The 24,145-nt window shown below is 40.5% G+C and overlaps 2 protein-coding genes across 2 annotated transcripts; both read left to right on the top strand.

Moving 5' to 3' along the window:
• Nucleotides 1-231: 231 nt before the first annotated feature.
• LOC104415753 (RING-H2 finger protein ATL39) lies at nucleotides 232-792 on the top strand. Its single transcript, XM_010027107.3, has one exon. The coding sequence runs from the start codon at nucleotides 232-234 to the stop codon at nucleotides 790-792; it is 561 nt and encodes a 186-aa protein (XP_010025409.2).
• A 1,017-nt stretch (nucleotides 793-1,809) lies between these two features.
• LOC104415752 (putative clathrin assembly protein At4g40080) lies at nucleotides 1,810-23,081 on the top strand. Its single transcript, XM_039298992.1, has 4 exons — nucleotides 1,810-2,383; nucleotides 2,485-2,491; nucleotides 22,165-22,438; nucleotides 22,531-23,081. The coding sequence occupies exons 1-4, from the start codon at nucleotides 2,260-2,262 to the stop codon at nucleotides 22,981-22,983; spliced, it is 858 nt and encodes a 285-aa protein (XP_039154926.1). The 5' UTR covers nucleotides 1,810-2,259; the 3' UTR covers nucleotides 22,984-23,081.
• The last annotated feature ends 1,064 nt before the right edge of the window (nucleotides 23,082-24,145 follow it).

Here is a 24,145-nt window from a genome sequence, read left to right as displayed (position 1 = left end):
TCCGATCGATCCATTTCGTTTTCCGACTATCAAAAGACAAAAAAGGAAAAAAAAAGAGAAAAACATGTTTGGCCGCACGTCTCGCTAACGAGAGATTTGATCCTTATAACAAAGACATGTCCTCCATTTTCACATGACATACGAGTCATCTGCTTAGGTTATAACTCGCCTGCCACGTTCCCATCCCTGCCATTTGCACCGCCCTCGGAAAAGAGACAAACGAATCCGCAGATGTGTATGCGGCTACGTATCAATGGCAATGTCATCACTCTCGTATCTCTGGTGTTCTCGTCGGTGCACGGTGGTACCGCCGCGCAGCATGATACCGGGCCGTCCCCCAACCCCCTGGCAAGTAGCCACCGCTTGAGCCCCGCTGCAGCACTCGTCTTCGTCCTTTTGGTGCTATTCTTCTTGGCCATTGGCTTCTCCTCCGTCTACATCCGCTGGTGCTCCAACTCGCCGCAGCCGCCCCTGCCCGCTGCAGCCATAGTCGCTCTGGCTCCCCGCTTCTCCTCTGCCGCTGGCGCGGCCCTTCTCCTCCCCTCTCGGCGTCCCGGCCTCGACCCGCACTTGCTGGAGGTGCTCCCGACGTTCGCCTACGGAGAGGCGAAGGGCAGGGAGGATTGGATCGGAGGAGCGGAATGCGCGGTTTGTCTGAGCGAGTTCGATGAGCCGGACACGCTCCGCCTGCTGCCGTGGTGCGGTCATGCATTCCACGTCCAGTGCATCGACAAGTGGTTGGCGAAACACGTCGAGTGCCCCGTCTGCCGGAGCACCGTCGCGATCGAGTGATCATACGGTGAGACCTAGCTATCCGTGTATTTTTTTCCTCAAAGCTCTAGTGCATGTATCTGTAATAATTATCATTGCCTAAGTTCTCGTCACATTCGAGGTCAGACCATGTCTTTTAGTCACTTTGATCGAAGTTAGATACGAATTCATGGATATACAAAATCATTTTTATTTGCAATGATTGTACTAGCAAATAGCAAATAAAAAAAAAATATCATTGCTAGATATAAAATCGCTCACTTTAGTCGTTAATAAAATCATAGTGGGTTTTGAATAGACGCATCTAGGAGAGGTCCAGGTCAACGGAGATAGGGACAGCATGGCAAATAGCCGCATCTTGTCCGTGATTGGCTAAATGCTAATTTGATTAGAAGGAAAACTGTCGATTTATCGGGAAAATGTCAAGTTGCTAATACAGCCCGAATTTATGATCAAATTAATGAAAACCGCTTTTATCGTTAATCATGTGAGATACATGCTGCACACAATTGCAATGAGATTATACTCTCCCAATATGATTTTTTTTCTCATTCGAGAGATCATGTATCAAAGAAATTCTACACCATCTAAATGATGGATTGGTAATTTTCCATCCGCTCAAAAGCATAGAACATGTATAGGTAGGTTTAAATTGCTATAATCTTGATTTCGTGAATTCTATCCCAGTATTAGGCTACGTACATGATTTGTTACGTAATGTCCATTCATCTTTCTCTTCTCTTCTTTACTTTTAGTTATTTAGAACTTGAATGAGTTGTTAGGACCCACTAGAATATATTAAATAAAAGGAGGGCACGGATATATATAATATGGTCACTTGCCATTATTAATGGGCAAGTCTCACTTTCTCTTTTGGCTTTGTTTGGTAAATTAAAGGATTGGCTTCATCCATGCCTTTTATTTTTATTTTTATTTTTTTTTTCGCTTCTCTTCTCAATTTGGCTATTGTGGGAAAGGGAAGGAAAAGTCAAAAAGGGCAGCACCTCGTGCTCTCCCATTAAAACCTACTTCGTCTCGGGTCCTCCATTTTCCTAGGCAAAGTGGCCTTGGCCCCTTCTCTGTAAGAGTGACGAACGTTGCTTGTCCCAATCAAACAAAGCAAAAGCACACCCTCATCTCCACCCTCATAACAACCAACATCAGATCATCGCCCCCGCCGCCGGCCGCCCTCCGCCGCCGTCTTATTCTTGAGTTGATGGGTCGACGGGCGACGAAGCTCAAGGACCTCTTGGGCATGATGAAGGACAAGGCCTCCCAGGGCAAGGCGGCCCTCCTCCACCCCTCCGGGCCGGGCGGCGGCGGGGGCGGCGGTGGCGGTGGCGGCGGCTCCCCGCTCTCCTTCCACCTCCCCCTCCTCCGCGCCACCACCCACGACCCCTCGCCCCTCCCAAGCCCAAGCACCTCGACCTCCTCCTCTCCGCCGGCCACTCCTCCCGCGCCACCGCCTCCCTCCTCGTGCTCGCGCTCATGGACCGCCTCCAGTCCACCCGGGACGCCTCCGTCGCCGCCAAGTGCCTCATCACCGTCCACCACATCGTCCACCGCGGCTCCTTCATTCTCCAGGACCAGCTCTCCGTGTACCCCGCTTCAGGTACAAGGCCGTTCGTCCCTTTGTCTTCGCTGGTCAAATTCCAGATCATAAAAGGAGAGTGTCGAATCGCGTCATAACATGACTGCCCTCGGCTGCTGCAGGAGGGAGGTGTTGGTGTTTCATGAATCATGTATAAGAAAAATTAACGAAATGAACGCAGCGGAAACAAAGATATCTTTTACACATGATTCTCCTAAGGTGTTGTTCGTGCGTTTCAATCAAAAATCTAAACATAAAAGGGAGTTAAACGAAATACCTTTCAAGCGCGCTTTGAAACGAGTCGGTTCGGTTGTTCTACAATTCGAGTCCCACAAGTGTCGGACCTCTAGTTCGGACACACCAACAACGAACGTCGAACGGAAGAGAGAACCTTCGGATATTCTCCACTTCGATTGTGCTAGCAATCACGTGGAAATGATCCAACGTATCCTCAATGTATTATAGTCACAGCCCGAATGAGAAAAACACTCTACTTTCTCGTGTCTCTCAAAGAATACAAGAACACAAGAACACACACATTTCTCTTTCTCAATATTCAGCAACTAGAGAACTCTAAATATTTGTTCATGGTGAAGAGCGGATCCGGAACAAGAAGACAAAACACACGAAGTCTCTTTTTCCAAATTTTCAGCAGCTATTTTTCACTCGTCCCTCATTCATTTTTATAATAAAAATGACCAGCAACGATTGCTGATCGATGGACGATCAGCAACCGTTGCTGATCGTCCAAAGCGGACGATCGTGCATGAGCAACCGCTCATGCACGATCTTGGCATGATGGTCAGCGGTTGCTGACCATCCATGCTTCGTGCATAATGGTCAGCAACTGCTGACCATTACGCTCGTGCATGTGCACGAATTCGTGCACATGCATGAAGCTTTAATTAATTAATTAAATGGATAAATTATTAATTAAAATAACATAATCCTTAGCAGCTTTAGGGCATCTTCTAACAATCTCCCACTTGCACTAAAGCTAACTTGTTTGGTATGTTAACATATATCCACTTTGGGCATGCGTGTGCATCATATGCAAGTAGGCTCGTGACTATAATACAAATTAAATTAAATCTCATTTAATTTAATTTCAAATCGACTCAATTCGATTTCAGTAATTGCAAACACATTTGCAATAATATTTCTCTCTTGTTCCACGTCATCCTAGTTGTTTATGGTGTGTGACATCCCTAGGTTCATCACTAAGTTGGTAGTAAGACTTGTACTAACACATTAGTACTTCCAAAAGAATTAATTGTCCCGATTAATCTTTTAGGTCCTACAAGCCACGATTGACATCTAGCAATATATCATGGCTACCCAGATAGTGTGAATACTTTAAGAACATAATGAACCTGTCAGCTTTGGCTACAGTGTAATTCAATCCCTCTGTCTTACTATGTCCCGATCAAACAAAGACCATGGAATATTTGTCAAGTCATTAATTCGATCATATGCACAAATCTAATTGACATGCATTTTATTTGAGACATAAACAATTTATTCTCGGTTACAACCCCGGCCGAGGATTTCAATGCGAGTGTCACAATTAGATCGCATAGGACATCATTATCATACCTTGCATATAACAAGGAGACAGATTCCATATTGCGCACACGTGTAACTTCGTATATGAACAAACTATGACCATCAAGTATAAAGACGGATCGACGACCCGGCATTATGTGCACCCGTGAACCATAGTTGTTCGATACACAAGTTAACACTGTGCCTCAGTCTAAGGATTATTTACACAAGACCAAAGCATGAACAATTAGACATTGACCACGCTAAAAGCTTCCATGTCGCTAATCGTTCCATATGCGTCACGTTCAGTGAATTTGTCTAATACAAACACCTGTGTTCTAACTCAGGCATCATAATACCCAATGACATGTGACTCATCATTCCCTTAAGTATCCAATACGTAATGGCGAAGTTAAGAACACACCGGTCTCAACAGGATTATTAATATCCACTTAATAATCCATCGACCGGGAACAATTTAAAGATTCAGTCTAACTATGAACCCGTCACATATATTCTTGACGTCTCAAGAATAGGTCTAGTTGCAACTGATCTTATGGAATCATTCATCAATATAAAATAATTGGACAAATGAATGAATACGTCGTTGCCATTAATTAAATAATAATAATGAAAGTACAACTGAAATCCCTAATATGTAACTATTACATAGTAGCTTTAGGGCATACATCCAACAATTTCCGATTACACTAAAGCCAACTTGTATGGTACCTCAAACCCATTTTGTCAATATGTCTTTCAAAAGAAGAGGGCGAGGTAAGGCCTTAGTGAAGGGATCGCCACGTTTTCTGCTGAGGCAATTTTCTGCAAGGCGATATCACCTCTCCCAACAATTTCTCCGATGAGATGGAAGCGTCTCTCAATATGCTTGGACTTCTGGTGAGACCTTGGTTCCTTAGCTTGAGCTATTGCCCCATTGTTGTCACAAAACAATGTGATCGGTTGCTCAATTGAAGGAACGACTCCAAGTTCAGAAATAAACTTCTTCATCCAAGCGGCTTCCTTTGCTGCTTGAAGCAGCTACATACTCGCCTCGGTGGTGGAATCGGCGGTTATGCTTTGTTTGGAACTTTTCCAACTAACGCACCACCATTGAATGTGAAGACAAACCCGGACGTAGACTTATAATCATTAGGATCCGATTGAAAATCGGAATCGGTATAAGCTACAACTTTAAATTCTCCTTCTCCATATATCAAGAATAAATCTTTAGTCCTTCGCAAGTACTTAAGAATATTCTTGATTGCTATCCAGGTTGCTCTTCTCCCTGGATCGACTGATATCTACTAGTAATACTTATAGCATGCGCAATATCAGGTCTAGTACATAGCATAGCATACATTATGCTTCCAATAGCGGATGCATATGGTATCTTTGCCATCCGCTCTCTTTCTTCAAGAGTGTTGGGACACATCTCCTTAGAAAGACGGATCCCTTGCCTAAAAGGCAATAATCCTCTCTTGGAACATTGCATGTTAAACCGTGTTAACACTTTGTCTATGTACGTAGATTGTGAGAGGCCAATCAATCGTCTTGATCTATCTCTATAGATCTTGATACCTAAAATGTAGGTTGCCTCTCCTAAATCTTTCATGGAGAATTTCTGTGACAAGAATAGTTTTATCGATGATATCATTGGTACATCATTTCCAATCAAAAGTATATCATCGACATACAAAACCAGAAATGCAATTGCACTCCCACTGATCTTCTTATATACACAAGGTTCATCCGGATTTTTGATGAAGCCAAACGATTTGACTACCTCATCAAAACGGATGTTCCAACTCGGAGGCTTGTTTGAGTCCATAAATGGATCTCTTAAGCTTACACACCTTCTGTTTTTCACTATTGGATTCAAAACCCTGTGGTTGTTCCATAAAGATGTCCTCATCGAGAAAACCATTTAGAAATGCCGTTTTGACATCCATCTGGAATATCTCATAATCAAGGTGTGCAGCTATAGCCAACATAATCCGAATGGATTTTAGCATGGCCACAGGTGAGAAAGTTTCGTCATAATCAATTCCTTCTTTTGACGATATCCTTTCGCCACCAGCCGTGCTTTGTAAATTCCAATTTGACCTTCAACATTCATCTTCCTCTTGAAGATCCATTTACAGCCAATTGGTACAACACCATCAGGTAGGTCAGTCAAGGTCCAAACCTCATTGGAATACATTGAATCCATTTCGGATTTCATGGCCTCTAGCCATTTACCGAATCGATGTCCAACATCGCCTCCTCATAGGTTTTAGGATCACCGAGTTGATCACTATCATTCACAATGAATAATGGTTCGATATGATCAACCGAGTGTCTATAACGCGAGGTGGGCGAGACGTTCTCGCACTTCTCCTAAGAGGTTGTGTATCGAAGCTCCCATTGAATCGTAGATTGGTATACGAACTCGGTTGTTTGGCACTTCATTATTTTCTTCTTGTAAGACTATTTTCCTTAAAGCACCACTTTCTTGGATGAACTGATTCTCCAAAAAGAAGCGTGCTTGCATACCAAAATTCTTTGGTTTGAATGAAAATAGAAATAATATCCAAGAGTTTCCTTTGGATATCCAATGAAGCGACCTTGTTCAGATCTTGCCTCCAATTTTTCCATTTTTAGCTTTTTCACGAAAGCTGGACAACCCCAAATCTTAATATGATTAAGACTGGGTTTCCTACTATGCCATATCTCATAGGACGTAGTTGGAACAGATTTGGACGGCACTCTATTCAGTATATATACAGCTATCTCAAGGGCATATCCCCAAAGGGATATTGGCAAATCGGTGTAACTCATCATAGATCGTACCATATCTAATAAAGTACGATTTCTCCGTTCAGATACACCATTATGTTCTGGAGTTCCAGGAGGTGTCCATTGTGATAAAATGACATTCTCTTTAAGATAGTCTAGGAATTCAGTACTAAGGTATTCACCTCCTCGATCCGATCGAAGAGCCTTAATACATTTTCTGTTTGTTTCTCAACTTCAGCCTTGAATTCCTTGAACTTTTCAAATGATTCAGATTTATACTTCATGAGGTATAAATAACCATACCGTGATTCGATCATCGGTAAAGGTAATGAAGTAATTATAACCACCTCTAGAGTTTCATTAATTGGTCCACATACATCCGTATGTATTAATTCTAATATGTCAGCTCGCGCACTTTGTCCCACAAAGGCGCTTTGGTCATTTTTCCTAGAAGACATGCCTCACAAGTCGAGTATGACTCAAAATTTAAAGGATCAATGTATCCATCATTACTCAACTTGTTAATTCTGTCTTCTCCAATATGACCTAATCGGAGATGCCAAACATACTTTTTATTTGGACCGTCTCTAGGGCGTTTATTAGTTATGGCATTTATATCAATTCTATTTTGCTTATTGGCATTGGTAATCGCATTACCAGACATTGTAATGGTATAAAGATTGTTGGTTAATAAGCTAGAACCAACACATATTCTATTATGATAAATAGAACATACATCATCAGCAAAAGAAAATTCATAATTCTCTTTACCCAAACGAGGTACAGAGATGATGTTCCTAACAGCATTCTTATAATGCAAACAGTTCTTTAAAACCAATACATGTCCAAAAGGCAAACATAAACGAAAAGTCCCTACAGCTAATGCAGCAACTCTTGCTCCATTGGCAAACGTCGGGACAATCTCATTTTGCCTTAGCATCCTCGCTTATTTCAGATTCTGCAAAGACATACAAATATGTGAAGTTGCAGCAGAATCTAGAACCCATGAGCTGGATTCAGCACTAACCATAAGATTGGTTTCAATAAGCATAGACACCATACCTTCATAAGGTCGGTTCTTGGGCTTGACCTTCAAGCTCGCGAGGTACCTCTTGCGGTTCCTCCTCCAGTGCCCTTTGACACCACAAGTAATGACATTTCCCTTTATCAATCATGGGTTTTGGTTGCACAACGGGTTTGGCAGGCCTCTTCCATTTATTCTTCTTTAAAACGGTCTTACCCTTTGAAGAAGAAGCCTTAGCCATAGCCACTACATTTGGCCTCGTGTTATGCATTTCCTTCTCATAAACTACCAACATGCTATGTAACTCAGCAAGAGTTTTCTCCATCTTATGCATGTGGAAGTTTTGGACAAAACCGAGAAGGAATCGGGTAAAGATTGGAGGATCAAATCCACAGCTAACTCATTGTCCATAACAAGATTCAGCCTAGCCAATTCTTCAATGTGCCAGATCATTTTCAAAGCATGATCATTAACAGATGATCCTTCAGCCATCCTCATACGGTACAATGCCTTAGATATCTCATATCTAGAGGTTCGACCATTCTCATCAAAGTATTCCTTTAAGTGCAAAATGATCGACCCAAAGCATCTTCCATAGATTCATACTTCTTTTGTAATTCATTATTCATAGAAGCAAGCATATATGACCTAACTTTTAAGTCATCATCACGCCACTTATCATAAGTGACACGCTCCTCTTGGGTCCCACCCTCGGGAAAGGAGGCTGGCATCTTTTCATCAAGCACATACCCAATTTTTTCTGAATTGAGAACAATTCTCAAATTTCTCACCCGTCAGTGAAATTGGGTCCAGTCAAACAATTCTTGTCAAGTATAGAAGCGAGTGGGTTTGTGGTCACCATTTTTCAGAGTAATAATATATCTGTTGCAGAAAATAAATTGTTAGCCGTTGTATCTTTCAAAGTAACTATTTCATTTTGGCCTTTAAATGAAATAGATCCTCCCACTAAATTTATATTCGAATCCCATACTCCTTAAGATGGGAAGCGGTAATCTTCGTTGGGTAAAGATTACTAGTGGGGATTGGAGTCCCACTAGCCCAAAGTCCACCTCACCTAACAGTTATTGGTGTCCTATGAACTTAGTGAGTGAACCAGCTTGTTCAACGCATCATATGCGAGTCCCAATCATAACTTTCGGCCTCTAGACCATGAAAGCCTCACCTAACAGTTATTGGCATCATGATCATAGTTAAGTCTAGCCCATCGTCTCATGCAAGTATTGAAAACACAAATAATTCCCTCACCTAACAGTTATTGGAAATCATTTGGCTCCAACCCCACAAAGATCATATGCATAATGGAGTGGTCCAATATTATAAATGGTAATTAACCCCTATGTATCCATAACCAGTTAGTTAACCACTATAATATTGGATCAAACCACGACGATGGAAGGCCACGAGTCCGAAACCCGTTTCGACTTAATATTCTTTGTAAGGAGATTTGGGTCGTTATTAACGGTCTCACTTTGCACATTAACCGGTTTAACATGCACGATACCATAAACACAATAAATAAATAGATATCACATAATATCTATCCTATGTGGTGATCATGGAATTATGGTTCAATGGGTCTCGAGCCAAAGAGACCCATTTAGCCATTTTAATGTTTTAATTATATGGACCTCGCTCTTCACTTTTTCTTCAATCTTTGAACTCTTCAAAGACCGGGCCCAAAGAGCTCACCGGTTTAATGGCTCCTCCAATGGCTCCTCCTCTCTTGTAGTATTTACATCAACAATTGAAATACTAAACTATACTCTAAAATTACATATCAAGAAAAATTAAAGTAAAATAAAAGGAAGGACGCAGCCTCCATTTAATAATTACATCCCCAAAGAGAATACCTGTAATCATCATACATTCATCCATACAACAATCACAACAATTAGGGATTTTTCCATGATCACCACCCTTCCTTACGAGCCATAAATTCAAAATTTAAAGCTCGGAAGGCATGCATAAAATTCTGCATATCATTTGCAAAATATAAACATCAAGTATAACAAGTTACGGATTTTTGATTCAAAATTGATTTAGTTCTAATTTTTGCTTTGTTGATTAAATTTATCACATAAATCAATCAACTTCTATAGGCCACATAAGAGCAAGAGAACCAATTCTCTTAACAAAAGTAAATTGGCCATTAGAATGTGTCGCGACCTATTTTTTCCGGGTTTGGACCACCTATGGTTTGGCTAATGGATTGCTAAGTCTTTAAGCTTAGCTCGGGCCTCCCAAGCCCATACCAATTCGCGACTTAGGTTTTAATTCTTAACATGCAAATTTTTTAATTAGGAGTCGCCACTAATCTATTTTTGGTGGGTCGATTAGAAACCCAAGTAAAGTGATGGGAGATTCACCTTACTCCTACGAACCAGAGATTTATGAGTTCGGGGACTTGGTTACACTAGACTATCCTAGTGCCCTTTTCGGTACCTTTTTATTTTGAAAAATGTTTTGGCAAAGCTTGAATTGATTTTAAACTATCTTCCTAACATGTGAGGTGCTTTCATGAAAAGGCGCAAACCACCAATTTAACACCCAAAAAGCAATTAAATAATGCAGGACTTACCTCGAAAGCATTTGCAATATTAAATTAAAATCCATATCAACAACCCTAGATATGGTTTTTAATTAACAAGCAATTACTCAATTTTTGTTTCCTCTTTTTCAATGAAAATATAGTCCATATGCAATGCAATGCTTCTAATCTAATATGAAATGATATGGCATGGCAATATGTCATAAACTATATGAATGAATAAGAATTTTTGTAATTTCTTAATGAACATGCAATAATTAAATATGCAATTTAAATTAACCAAAATGATTTAATTCTAATGACGTGCAATACAATGCAATGCAATGACGTACAAAATTATTTCAACTAAAATAACATGCAACATGCAATTTAATATGCAAGGTATATGTCACGCGACATTTATTAAATGACTTAATCTAATGACGAGCAATTTCTAATTAGAAATGAACCTAACAATATTCACTAAAATGACGTGCATTTCATGGACTTAATTCTATATGACATGCAAATGACATTTTTTTATTTTAAAAATGCAATCTATCCTAGAAATTGCAACTACTTTATCCTAAGACAAATTCTATGAAATTTCAAATGATCTAGCTAGATTAAGATTCTATCTAATTTAAACTAGGGATTAAGTCATATTAAATCCTAATTTAAACTAAGACATTATCTAAATCTAAAATGCCATTTATCTAAAAAGATGATCTAAAATGAAACATGCAATTCTAATCTAATATGCACAATGATTTTTTTCTTGTGTTTTTCTTTAATCTCGAAATTAAAACTAACACATAATTAAACATGCAATTCAAATAAAAAAAAACTAACAACTTAAATGATTGCACTTTTTTGTTGTTTTTCTTTTTATATTTTTCGAACTGAAATCGCTATCCTAGATATGCAAGATAACAAGAAATATTCTAAAACAAACTGAATCTTAATTCAATTTTTTTTGGGTTTTTTAGTGATCAAGCACTTATCAACTAAACATTAAATATAAACAACCAATATAATCACTCAATAAAGGATCAAGATAATTGAAAAAATAACCTGTCGTCTCACAGGTTAAATTAACAATTATTCTAACCCTAATTATCACAAAAACTCAAAATAATTAAAAATCTAGTCCGAAGTCTTACGGACTAAATTAAATAATTATTATGATTTAACAATTGAGATTCTACCAAAAAGCCCAAAAATTAAAAATAATTAGAAAAATGATCCGATGTCTCTCGGATCAAATTAATAATTATATTAATTTCGGACAAAATCCCTACGGATAATGCATACTAAATTCACAAATATTAACATCAAATATTACAACTTAAATAGATGAACTAAAAATGAGATAAAATAGAACAAAATAAATAAAAGAAAAAGCTAAACCACCTAAAGAAAGAGGGGCTTGCTGCAGCGTTGATGGGTGCCGGACGGACGGTGGCCGACGTCGGGACTCCGGCGGGAGCTGGCGGACGGCGACAGTGAGGGGCTCGAGCTTAGAGCAGCGGCGGAGGTGGAGCTGGACCGCGGGTCGCTGGGTGGCGACGTTGACAGCGGTGCGGGGCGCGGCTGGCGTCAGGACGTCGCGGACTGCTGGGCGGCGACGGCGTCGAGCTCCGGCGCAGGGGTTTATCGAATCGGGCGGCACTCTGGCACGGTGACAAACGAGCAGGAGGCAACGGCGTTGGGTCGTCTGGCGGAGGACAGCAGCAGCGGGCTTCGGCGATGAGGCTGCACGTCGCGGGCGAGATCGGCGGAGCGGCGGTGGCGGGGCGCGGTGCGAGGTCAGGAGCGGCGGTGGTGCAGTGGCGGGTGGCGCTCGGCAAGGTCAGGAGCGGCGGGCTTCGTCGGGGAGCGGCGCAAGGGCAAGGCTCGGCGCGGCACGGTGGGCTCGGTTGGAGGAGGACTCAAGCGTCGGGGCGAGCTTCGTGGGGAGACCGACGAAGCGGCTGTGGCGGACGCACGGTGGCGGAAGCCTCGCGGATCGAAGTTGCAGAGGAGGGGCAGCGGACTTGAGGAAGATGATGAATAGTAGGGGTCAAATCACCTTTTGCCTTTTCACCTTTCTCCCCTCTCTTTCTCTCTCTCACGTTCTGACTTTTTTTCCCTTCGCTTTTCTGCAGAAGCTTTTTGCTTTTTTCTTTTTCTCTTAACCTCCACGGATGGCTTCTCTCCCCTTTCACTTTTTCTGAATTTTTTTAAAAGAAGCTCTCCCCACAGGTCCTCGTACACGGTTGCTTTTATAGGGGTAAGAGATAAGCCTTCGATTTCCCTTCAAATCTATATCGCGATACATTTTCACCAACCGATCATTATTGATAAAGATTTAAGATTACGATAAATATTTTCTCGAAATCCAAATCTCGCAAAGATAATATCGCAATATCGCAATATATTTTTACCCATCTCGCCTTATCTAAAAAGATTCATATCTCGGAAAAATTTTAAAATATTATATTCCCATGAGATAATTTTTAATTATTAAAAACGCGGGCTTGGGCCAACCTACTCGCTTCGTGGATTCGATTCATTTAATTCGAATTCATCCGCCACCGGTCCAATAGATAAAATGCAAATAACAAAATAAATGCAAATATAAATCTATATGCTATGCAATTAATAAAATTAACCCATAATTTCCTATGTAATAAATAAATAAACTAAATCGTCAAAATTTAGGTGTCAATACCGCCCCTCTTTGAATGTGAGCTCGAAGAGGTTGCCTTCAAAGACAAATTGAGATCTAAATTTTGACCATGCAAATGCATTGAATGATTTTTTTGTCGGAAAATGAATTCCATTTTTTAATGCAATTTATATGATGCATGGAAATGCTAATGCAAATGATAGATGAACCTACTCGAAATAACTTACCTTCGAGGAGGATAGAGTAATTCGAGGTAGTGGGTGTTACTTGTCCAGACCCGTACCATTCTACGGTCGCCTAGAATAGTAACATGACTTTGTGAAGATGTCGCTTTTCAGACCCGTACCATTCTACTCTGGGCCGCCATAAGATGGCGAAATGAGTTGCTTTCTCGGGACCCGTACCATTCTACGGTCGCCCAATACGGCGAAATGTTTTATAAGGAATCGCTTTCCCGGGACCCGTACCATTCTACGGTCGCCCAAGACAGAAATGTTTTGTAAGGAAATGCTTTCCCAGGACCCGTACCATTCTACGGGCCGCCCAAGACGGCATAAATTTTTGTAAGGAACCTTTTTCCCAGGACTCGTACCATTCTACGGTCGCCTAGTATGACGGTGTTTGGTTGTGTCTAGGACCCGTACCATTCTACGGTCGCCTAAACGGGGATTTACCTTCCAGGACCCGTACCATTCTACGGTCGCCTGAATAGGGAAATAAGTTTTGTTTAGGACCCGTACCATTCTACGGTCGCCTAAACAGGATTTACCTTCCAAGACCCGTACCATTCTACTGGCCGCTTTGAATAGGAAATAGGTTTTGTCTAGGACCCGTTCTATTCTACGGTCACCTAGCCCGAGGTTTTGCTTGGCTAGGACCCGAACCATTCTTCGGTCGCCCAACCTTGCAATAGAAATCATCCGACTGGGACCCGAACCATTCTTCGTCGCCTTAATCGATTGAATCGGAGGAAAATATTTGGGGACAACTCGGTAGAGTGTCGGTGTTTTCAAAAGGGAATCAGGCTATGACAAAGACGCGAGTCAATATAAAGGGACATCGGGCTACAAAAGCACGCCGAAGAGGGACTCTGGGCTACGAAAGCACGCCAGGTCAATATAAAGGACACCGGGCTACTGAAGCACGCCGGGTCGATAAAGAAGGACTCTGGGCTACGAAAGCACGCCAGGTCAATATAAAGGACACCGGGCTACTGAAGCACGCCGGGTCGATAAAGAGGGACTCTGGGCTACGAAAGCACGCCAAGTCGATTTTAAAGGACAGCTTGACCAAGTCAAGTGTCAATGCACTTAAGAGAGAATACCTGCACAATGACAAGTATTTTAGAATATGGTAGAGATATACTTACCTGGTGATATCTCTAATCCTTGGGATATGTCTTTTGGAATTTAGATATCCTGTGAAGGTCTTTCACCTCCCGATGGAGGTTTCTCATCTTCTAATATCATGAAACATTCGAAAGGAACTTGAATTACCCGTCGACATGACTTAGAGCAAAAACGATATGCATTCATCAAAGAGATAGACAATCTAAGCTACTCTAGAATGCACATTTCAAAATTCAGTGAGGTTTTTATCAACTCAATCAAGGTTTATGCATAATGACATTTGTATCACCCAAATTTCCACTGGAGAGAATTATCATTCAAGACAATCTTCACTCACGACATGGATTTCTTAAAAATACTAAATGAGAGACTTTCGGTTAGAAAGGACTTTCACTCACTCTCATTTAGAATGGCTATTTTATGCGAATCACTCTATTTTATCATATCGATATGGGTCCGAGTATTCTCGTAAGCGATACGATCTTACCAATCTGAGAGGTCTTTAACAAGGACCATAATGTGGCTTGGTCAACGGCTTAACAAAATGACTCTTTGAGTCAAAGCTATTGAATGAACTGTCTTATAATCATCTCCGGGTTTACAAGTCAAGAACCCTGCAAAATGAAAAAGAAATAATCTTGCTCGCACTTCTTCGAGCGATGCTTATAAACATATGAACTCCTACGTTAATTCAAGTACCCTAATCTGAAGAGACTTTGTAAGGGACGTAACGTAGGTTGGGTTTATGGGTTGAGAAATGAAATGATCATTAGGCTCAAAATGTGTGTAAAAGGTGAGAGTTGATGATCATCTTGGCATTGCCACCAGTTTTCTTTTTCACCATTGAGGATCGTCTTCATAAAATGCCCCACTGATTGCAAAAACTCAGCATTTGAGTTCTTTGACTATTGTTCCATTGGGATTCGATTCTTGTAGTTGACAGTCACCTATCTTGACTCTTTTTTTCATCTATGGGCATTGACTTTGCTTTTATCAAGCACACCACTTTTTATGCCCATAACTCTCATGCATTTTTCACTTTTTTTTTTTTTCATGGGCATTGGCCTTGCTTTTACCAGGCACACTTTGCTTTTTCATGCCCCTTAATTATATTTTGAATTCAATTCTTGCGCACAATGCATGCGTCAAGCAATTACACTTTGAATGGCACTTGAACTTTCAAAAGTCCTCATCGGCTTTTGCCTTGCCCCAGTGTGGGGATGATCACCAACGGGTTTAATGTGAAATGAATTCATAGGCTCAAGTGGGCTATGCAAAGGATATAAGTGTATGGGATAGAGAAAGAAATGCTCTTCATCATCCTAAGGCACTTAAATTAACACATGAATTCAATGTAATAGCAAGACAAGAAGATTGATGCAAGTGAGAGCAAGAAAATTTCAATTCATTTTACTCACCTCATGATGCAATTTTATCTCTTAGTTGCCCCGATGTGGGGTGATTCTTGACAGGGGTGATTTGAAAAGGAATATCCATAAGTGTATGGGCTCAAAAGGGTTAAGCAATGGATCACCTGTAGTGTTTGGGATAGAGATATGAATTGCCTCTCATCATTTCGGTTGCCGTACCTTTTGCGAGAGAACTCTTTACCTTATGAATATGAACCTTCCTACACTCATCTCACAAGTGTATGAATATGGGACTGTGTATAGGATAGGGTTTGCCTTTCATTATCCCGACTCGTCTCATTTAATATGCTCAATCAATTCCACATCATTCATTAAATTAGTCCATCTTGATGTTCTTTAGTGGAATTGGTGGATAAAACATGTAAGAGTCAACATGCAAAACCCTTTTTAAAAAGAACTCAACAGCTTTAAGCATGTTAACTTCAAACAGTAATCTATACTGCAAAATGGTTTTAAGCATTCATTCAAGGATTCCTCTACAATGGGAATTGCCTCAGCAGTTTATGTCTTTGGATTGTCCCTATCATTCAAGATTGAAAATCCACTTTTGCCCCTGCACAAGAGAACGTGCATCAGGATAATACTATGCAACATCAAAGTAAATTCGAATTGCACATCCATTTTGGCTCGAGTTGAGACTTTATCCCAGTCGGATCACTACCAAAATCTGTCATGTCCCAAATTGGTCATCTCCTCCACCAGGGAATGATGGTCCTCTTTTACTTGCCCCAAATCTTTTTCATTACAAGTGCGCTCTAAACTTGTTGATCACAAGTCAAGTTTATGATCATTGAGACTTGATACGCCATTCTCGGATGTCCCTTGTCATAAAGTTATAGAATCATGTTCGAGACAAGAAGCAAATGAGTCGAGACAAACAAACAAGTTTAACTGCTACAAGCTTTGGGAAAATGTTTTTTTTTTTTTTTTACAATGAAATGCTTTTTTTTTGTTTTTGAAAAGGTTTTTGGGAGGAAACATGAAAAAGTCCAGCCCTCAGGATTTCTCCGTGGATGATATTTTTCTTTTTCATGGTTGGATATCGTCATTGGACTGGTTTGGTATACTCCATCATGTCCTCAAAATTGGAAATAAAATTGTAATTTCATTGAATAGAATCAAATGAATTACATTATTGGAATGGAAAATGCAATTCCTAATCTCTAAAAAGAGAAAAAATCAAAAGCGATTCCTAAAAAGCGAAAAGCAAGTCCTAAAAAGCAATAATAATTCCCACGCAGGGGAGATGCAACCGAGCATGCCCCTAATTAAACAAGGAAAGTGAACTACTTAGGACCATGAATCATGTATGCTTGAGTTCTTCACCCTCCTTGCTCGTGTGATGCGAACCCTTCAAATCAGAGATTCTTCCTTCTAGATATGTCACGAGCCTCTTCATGGTGGCATCAAATTCAGCTACCTCGGGAAAATGAGACGATTCAAAAGTTCTCTTGGCTCTCATCTTCAAGTCGCAAATTCTTATTGAAGATGGAGTACCTATGTCATCGCAGCCTTTTTGCTTGATGAGAAAAGTCACAGTAGTAGACAATTCATTGACTTGATTTTGGTGGTGTGCAATTTGCTTGTTCATATTATCAATGATACGGTCCATCGCCTCGTTTCGATCCGCCATTTTAGCTCTCGACCGTGTACGGATGGGTGAGCGAGATCGCTTCATAATCACCTAATTGAATAAATGGGAACATGTAAGCATGATGTGTAAATAGAAAGCTAGTCCATGACAACCATTTAATTTTAGTCAAGAAAAGTCCACATGTGAAGAGGATTTCCTGAAATTGGACTAGGAAAATAAAGATATGAGATGCCCCAATAGAGACGAAATTTCCTAAATATGAACTAGGAAAAACCAAGACATAAATTGAAAACAAATTTCCAATTTTTATTTTCCAAATGATTCATTGTATGGCAATTCATTTGATTTCTAATTGACAAAGGAATTAAATCAATGATTGACCTAGATTGTCATGGACCGATCAAGAGTATGACAAAGTAAGTAAATTGCATTAATATGGGAATAGAAGACTTACTTCACCAAGGAAAATCGATGGCAATCACATAGACATGCACATGAGATGTGAGGCTCGATTTCTACTCTAGACAGGCTTAACAAAGTGGAGCTAAGAGGATGGTCGACCGTTGCGGTCTCGCATTAACGTGTCGGGTCCCCTAACTCCGGCTCAGTCGAATGGAATATCCAATAATCACGCAGTCTCGCGGATATGGATAAACACATTCGACACCATGAAAGAAATTTCGGGGAAGAGAAGGTCAACCTCTACATAGCAATCTCGCTTTAGAGGAAGTATCATTCTCAACACCATCCTAGAAATCCTATCGCAGCCCAGGTTCGACCGCAGGTTGTGTGTGCAAATAGTGTGGTGCTAAAGCAATAAAGCATGCACAACAATTTAAATGCAAACAACACTTCTATAGTTTTAATTCAAACATTCATCCCTAACTCCAACCTGCAAAACAGGGGTTAGCAAAGACTACTCCCCTTATACCTCCTATCTGCAAGAACATTTAACACCTTAGGAATGTTAGGGACATACCTGGGATCCTCGCTGCCAAACAAAAATATTTTTAAAAAGAAAAATTGGCCTAAGTCCACTAGGTGTTTTAACACAAGTCCCCAGCGGAGTCGCCAAGCTGTCGCGACCAATTTTTTGGGTTATGAATCACCTAGAGTTTGGCTAATGGATTGTTAAGCCTAAACTTAACTCGGGCTCTCCCAAGCCCATACCAATTCGCGACTTAGGTTTGAATTCTTAACATGCAAATTGATTTTATTTAGGAGTCGCCACTAATCAGTTTATGGTAGGTCGATTAGACACCCAAGTAAAGTAACGGGAGATTTACTTTACTCCTACGAACCAGAGATTTATGAGTTCGGGGACTTGGTTACACTAGACTATCCTAGTGCCCTTTCGGTACCTTTTTATTTCATTTTTTAAAAAAATGTTTGGCAATTGAATTGATTTTAATTTAACTTCCTAACATGTGAGGTGATCATACATGCGCATACCACCAATTTAACACTCAAGAAAGCAATTAAATATTGCAAAACATACCTATGAGCAACGAAAGCATACGTATTGTTAAATCAATTCACATCAGTATTCTTAGATATGATTTCTAATTAACACGCAATTTCAATTTTTGTTTTCACTTTATTTAATGAAAATCATGACTTATGCAATGCATCTAATATGACATGGCAGCATGACCTAAACTATATGACATGAAGAAATGCAATAATTAAATGCCATCTAAATGACCTAATTCTAATGACATGCAATGCGATGCAATGACATACAAAATTATTTAACCTAAAATGACATGCGAGCTATATGTCAAGCGACATTTATTAAATGACATAATCTAATGACGGGCAATTTCTAATTAGAAATGAACCTAACAATAATCACTAAAATGACGTGCATTTCATGGACTTAATTCTATATAACGTGCACATGATTTTTCTATTCTAAAATTGCAATCTATTCCTGGAAATTGCAACTAATTTATCCTAAGACAAATTTTATGAAATTCGAAATTTAAAAATGCAAAAGTGATCTAGCTAGATTAAGATTCTATCTAATTTAAACTAGGGATGAAGTCATATTAAATCCTAATTTAAACTAAGACATTATCTAAATCTAAGATGCAATTTATCTAAAAAGATGATCTAAATTTAAAATGAAACATGCAATTCAAATAAAAAAACTAACAACCTAAATGAATCACTTTCTTTTTTGATTTTTTTATTTTTTAAAATTCGGAATAAAATCCCTATTCTAGATATGCAAATAACAAGAAATATTCCAAAACAAACCGAATCCTAATTCAAATATTTTTAGATTTTTGGTGGTTTTCAAAAAAAACAATCAATTAACTAAATCTAAACAATCAAGATATTCAATCAAATAAAGGATTAAAATAATCGAAAAAATAACCCGTTGTCTCACGAGTCGGATTAACGATTATCTTAACCCTAATTATCACGACAAAAGATCAAAATAACTAAAAATCTGTCGAGATTACGGATCAAATTAATAGTTATATTGATTCAACACTTAAAATACTTATCAATAAACCCCAAAAGTTAATATAATTAAAAAAATGATCCGACATCTTACGGATCAAATTAATAATTGATAATTTTAGGGAAGACCCATGGATAATGCCTACAAAATCCGTGAAATAAAGATCACTCCTAAACTTAAAAGAAATAAATAAAATAAAGTAAATAGAAAAAAAGAAAATAAAACTACCTAATTTCCCTTTCCTTTTCTTTTTTTTGTTTTTCTTTTCCTGCTTGTAACCGTGAGTCTCCAAGGCAGCGGGTTAATCGGCACGGCAATTGGCGTCGGTCCGGCAGGGCAGCTCTGGCGAAGGGAAAGCACGGTTAGTTGCGTGTCAGGCAGGACGGGGACGGCACGGGAGCAGCAACAGCAAAAACTCGTGGAGCAAGAGTGCTCGGGCGGAGGACTCGGGGGACACTCCGGCGTCTTGAACCAGCAACTCGTGGGCGAGATCGGCTCGGGCTGCAACGGCGTTGTCGCTCGGGCGGAGCTGATCGTGGTCAGATCAGGGGCGGAGCTCGGGCACTGGGCTCGCGAGGGGGGTCGCGGGTGCTCACGGACAGAGGTGGCCGGCGAAGATACAGCAACAGCGGAGCGTCGGTTTGGCGCGAGCAGCGCGGCTGGGCGGCGGTGCGAGCTTGCGGGCGAAACGGCATGCGGCTGACGGTGGGGCGGTGGTGCGTTGGAGAGTGGCTCGACTCGAGCTTAGGTCGTCGCGAGGCAAGGCGTTAAGGCGCGGCGCGGCGTCGGGGAAGGACGGTGGCGGAAGCTTCGCGTATGGAGGTTGCAGAGGAGGGGCAGTGATTTGGGGAAGATGATGAACAGTAGGGGTCAAATCACCCCTTTACTTTTCTCCTCTCTCTCTCTCACGTCACTCTCCCTCTTCCTTCGTACTCTTTCTTTCTTTTACTGCAGAGACAAAACTTCTCTCCACTTTTTCTGAATTTTTTCCAAAAGAAGCTCTCCCCACAGGTCCTCGTACACGGTTGCTTTTATAGGGGGTAAGAGATAAGCCTTCGATTTCCCCTTCAAATCTATATCGCGATACATTTTCACCAACCGATCATTATTGATAAAGATTTAAGATTACGATAGATATTTTCTCGAAATCCAAATCTCGCAAAGATAATATCGCAATATCGCAATATATTTTTTTACCCATCCGCCTTATCTAAAAAGATTCATATCTCGGAAAAATTTTAAAATATTATATTAAATGAGATAATTTTTAATTATTAAAAAAACGGGCTTGGGCCAACCTACTGCTTCGTGGGCGAATTAAATTCATCCGCCACCGGTCCAATAGATAAAATGCAAATAACAAAATAAATGCAAATATAAATCTATATGCTATGCAATTAATAAAATTAACCCATAATTTCCTATGTAATAAATAAATAAACTAAATCGTCAAAATTTAGGTGTCAATGAGAATGCAAAAATATATTTGAACTATAAATCAATTAAACGCACGAAAACGCCTAAGGTTGGCTCGATACCCTTTGTTGGTGTTTCATGAATCATGTATAAGAAAAATTAACGAAATGAACGCGGAAACAAAGATATCTTTTACACATGATTCTCCTAAGGTGTTGTTCGTGCGTTTCAATCAAAAATCTAAACATAAAAGGGAGTTAAACGAAATACCTTTCGAGCGCGCTTTGAAACGAGTCGGTTCGGTTGTTCTACAATTCGAGTCCCACAAGTGTCGGACCTCTAGTTCGAGACACACCAACAACGAACGTCGAACGGAAGAGAGAACCTTCGGATATTCTCCACTTCGATTGTGCTAGCAATCACGTGGAAATGATCCAACGTATCCTCAATGTATTATAGTCACAGCCCGAATGAGAAAAACACTCTACTTTCGTGTCTCTCAAAGAATACAAGAACACAAGAACACACACATTTCTCTTTCTCAATATTCAGCAACTAGAGAACTCTAAATATTTGTTCATGGTGAAGAGCGGATCCGGAACAAGAAGACAAAACACACGAAGTCTCTTTTTCCAAATTTTCAGCAGCTATTTTTCACTCGTCCCTCATTCATTTTTATAATAAAAATGACCAGCAACGGTTGCTGATCGATGGACGATCAGCAACCGTTGCTGATCGTCCAAAGCGGACGATCGTGCATGAGCAACCGCTCATGCACGATCTTGGCATGATGGTCAGCGGTTGCTGACCATCCATGCTTCGTGCATAATGGTCAGCAACTGCTGACCATTACGCTTCGTGCATGTGCACGAATTCGTGCACATGCATGAAGCTTTAATTAATTAATTAAATGGATAAATTATTAATTAAAATAACATAATCCTTAGCAGCTTTAGGGCATCTTCTAACAGGAGGAACTATCTGAACCTGTCCAAATTCAGGGACGAGACGACGCCGCTGATGTGGGAGCTATCTTCATGGGTCCGGTGGTACGCCCGTTACCTCGAGTCCCTCCTCTCGACGTCGAGGGTCTTGGGCTATTTCCTCTGCTCCGCCTCGAGCGCGCAGGAGAAGGAGAGAGCGGAAGAGAACGTCTCTACTTTCGCCAACTCCGACTTGCTCAAGGAGCTCGACTCCCTCGTCGACCTCATCGAAGAGACGTGCAAGATTCCCGACTCCCTGTGCCAAGTAAGCATTGTCTCCGACTTCATCTTACAAATTCCGTTCATCACATCCTCCTGTAGAACGAATCTGTACAGTGTTTCTTTCCTTCTCTTCAGGACAACGAGTTGATACGCACGGTGACGGTTTTCGTTTCGGAGGACTACTTGTCTGCGATGGAGGCGATCTTGATCCGGGTCCGGGAATTCGGACATCGGCTGAGTTGTCTCAGTTTCGGCGAATTGGTCGAGCTGGTGTGCGCTCTGAGGAGGCTCGAGCGGTTCAAGGAGAGGCTGTCGCCGCTGTTCAGTCACAAGGTCGCGGCGTCCGAGGGCTTCTGGATTGCGGTGGCCGAGACGAGAGCGAAGCTGGAGTCGCAGAGGGAGGCGGGGTCGGTGTCGGCGCGGCCGTCGTCGGAGGAGAAGAGAGTTGGCGCGAGCGAGTCAGCCCGGTTCGGAGGGCGGATTCCAATGAGTTCCAGCCACGACTCGATCAGGTTCTCGTCGGGGAGAATAGTAGGTTTGAACAGGTATCATTTGCCCTTCCAAGAGTCGGTCGAATTGTTTGCTTGATCGCATCGAAGTTTTCTTTCCTTTGGACTTGGTATATCAAGCTTTGTCGTATGCGTATACATCATATAATTTGTAAGAAGAGAAATTGATTTAATTTCGACCGGTGTATATATATATATATATAATGGATTGTGTATTCTATACCATATAGCTTCTCTTAGTCTTATTCTCATGGATGTTAACAGTTTGGTTCAGTTTGATTTTTCAGTTTATTATTATTATTATTATTATTATTATTATTATTATTATTATTATTTTAATATTAGAAGAGATTTAGTGAAAAAGAGAGGCATCGTGTAAATTATAATATCAAGAAGAGGGACGATTTTTAGTTTGACTTGGTTTGATTGGAATAGAGATCGGTTATATTTTTCATTATCCGAATTGAATTAGAATTGCATGAAATTTTGATTCAATTCGGTTTCGTTTTGTTTGATTCCAAGGCTCCTCCCACATTACATGTTTTTCTTACCACCTAAACAAAAAGATATTATCAATTAAAGTTGCAATATTCGAGAAAATAAATCAAATGTACGACGATGTCAAACATGAAGCATGGAAAATTGAATCAACATGACATCAGGATACTCCTATCATCATGGTTGTTCTCCCGGATCTAATATATTTCTTTTTTGGAAGTCAATAGCCTTGGTCGTCGCATTTTGATTTGGTAAATATGTTCCGATTCAACTTGCTTATTACACAAAAAAACTATATCTTGACCTCATACTGGTCAGCGGCGTCGGTTGGAGAGCATAGTAGGAGAATGAGTTTTACCTAAATTTTCAGACCTAAACTGACCTAAGTTAAGATCTACATCAATAAGGTTTTCAGACAGGAGACTGAATTTATCATTCGCAAATTGTACTATTTTCAGCGGTCTCTCTCTGGGTCAGAAGGTGGGCCTGTGTTGCCGTATTAAATTCTCCATTAGATTGAGAAGGACGTGCATCCAGAAATCTCTTCGTTAATTAGACCTGGCACGTTCTTATCTATAAAATGTCTTAGTCCATCCAACTACGCAAAAGTAAATAGCCTGTCCAACTTAATCAATCGTTGGCCCCATTGCAATAATATTTGGAAAGTTTTGATTAATGCGGTTAATCTCAATGCGGGCTAAGTCCCGGTGACTTGACTAATTTGAGGCCCATTAGGTCTAAAG

The sequence above is a fragment of the Eucalyptus grandis genome, chromosome 8 (assembly GCF_016545825.1).
Source record: "Eucalyptus grandis isolate ANBG69807.140 chromosome 8, ASM1654582v1, whole genome shotgun sequence".
In the NCBI taxonomy this organism is placed as follows: domain Eukaryota; kingdom Viridiplantae; phylum Streptophyta; class Magnoliopsida; order Myrtales; family Myrtaceae; genus Eucalyptus; species Eucalyptus grandis.
This window is presented reverse-complemented; position numbering and strand designations above follow the sequence as displayed.

Coding starts and splice junctions, on each gene's coding strand:
- LOC104415753 (XM_010027107.3), top strand. CDS start 232: ATGTGTATGCGGCTACGTATCAATGGCAATGTCATCACTCTCGTATCT.
- LOC104415752 (XM_039298992.1), top strand. CDS start 2,260: ATGGACCGCCTCCAGTCCACCCGGGACGCCTCCGTCGCCGCCAAGTGC. Junction 22,439..22,530: donor TTCCCGACTCCCTGTGCCAA/GTAAGCATTGTC, acceptor CCTTCTCTTCAG/GACAACGAGTTGATACGCAC.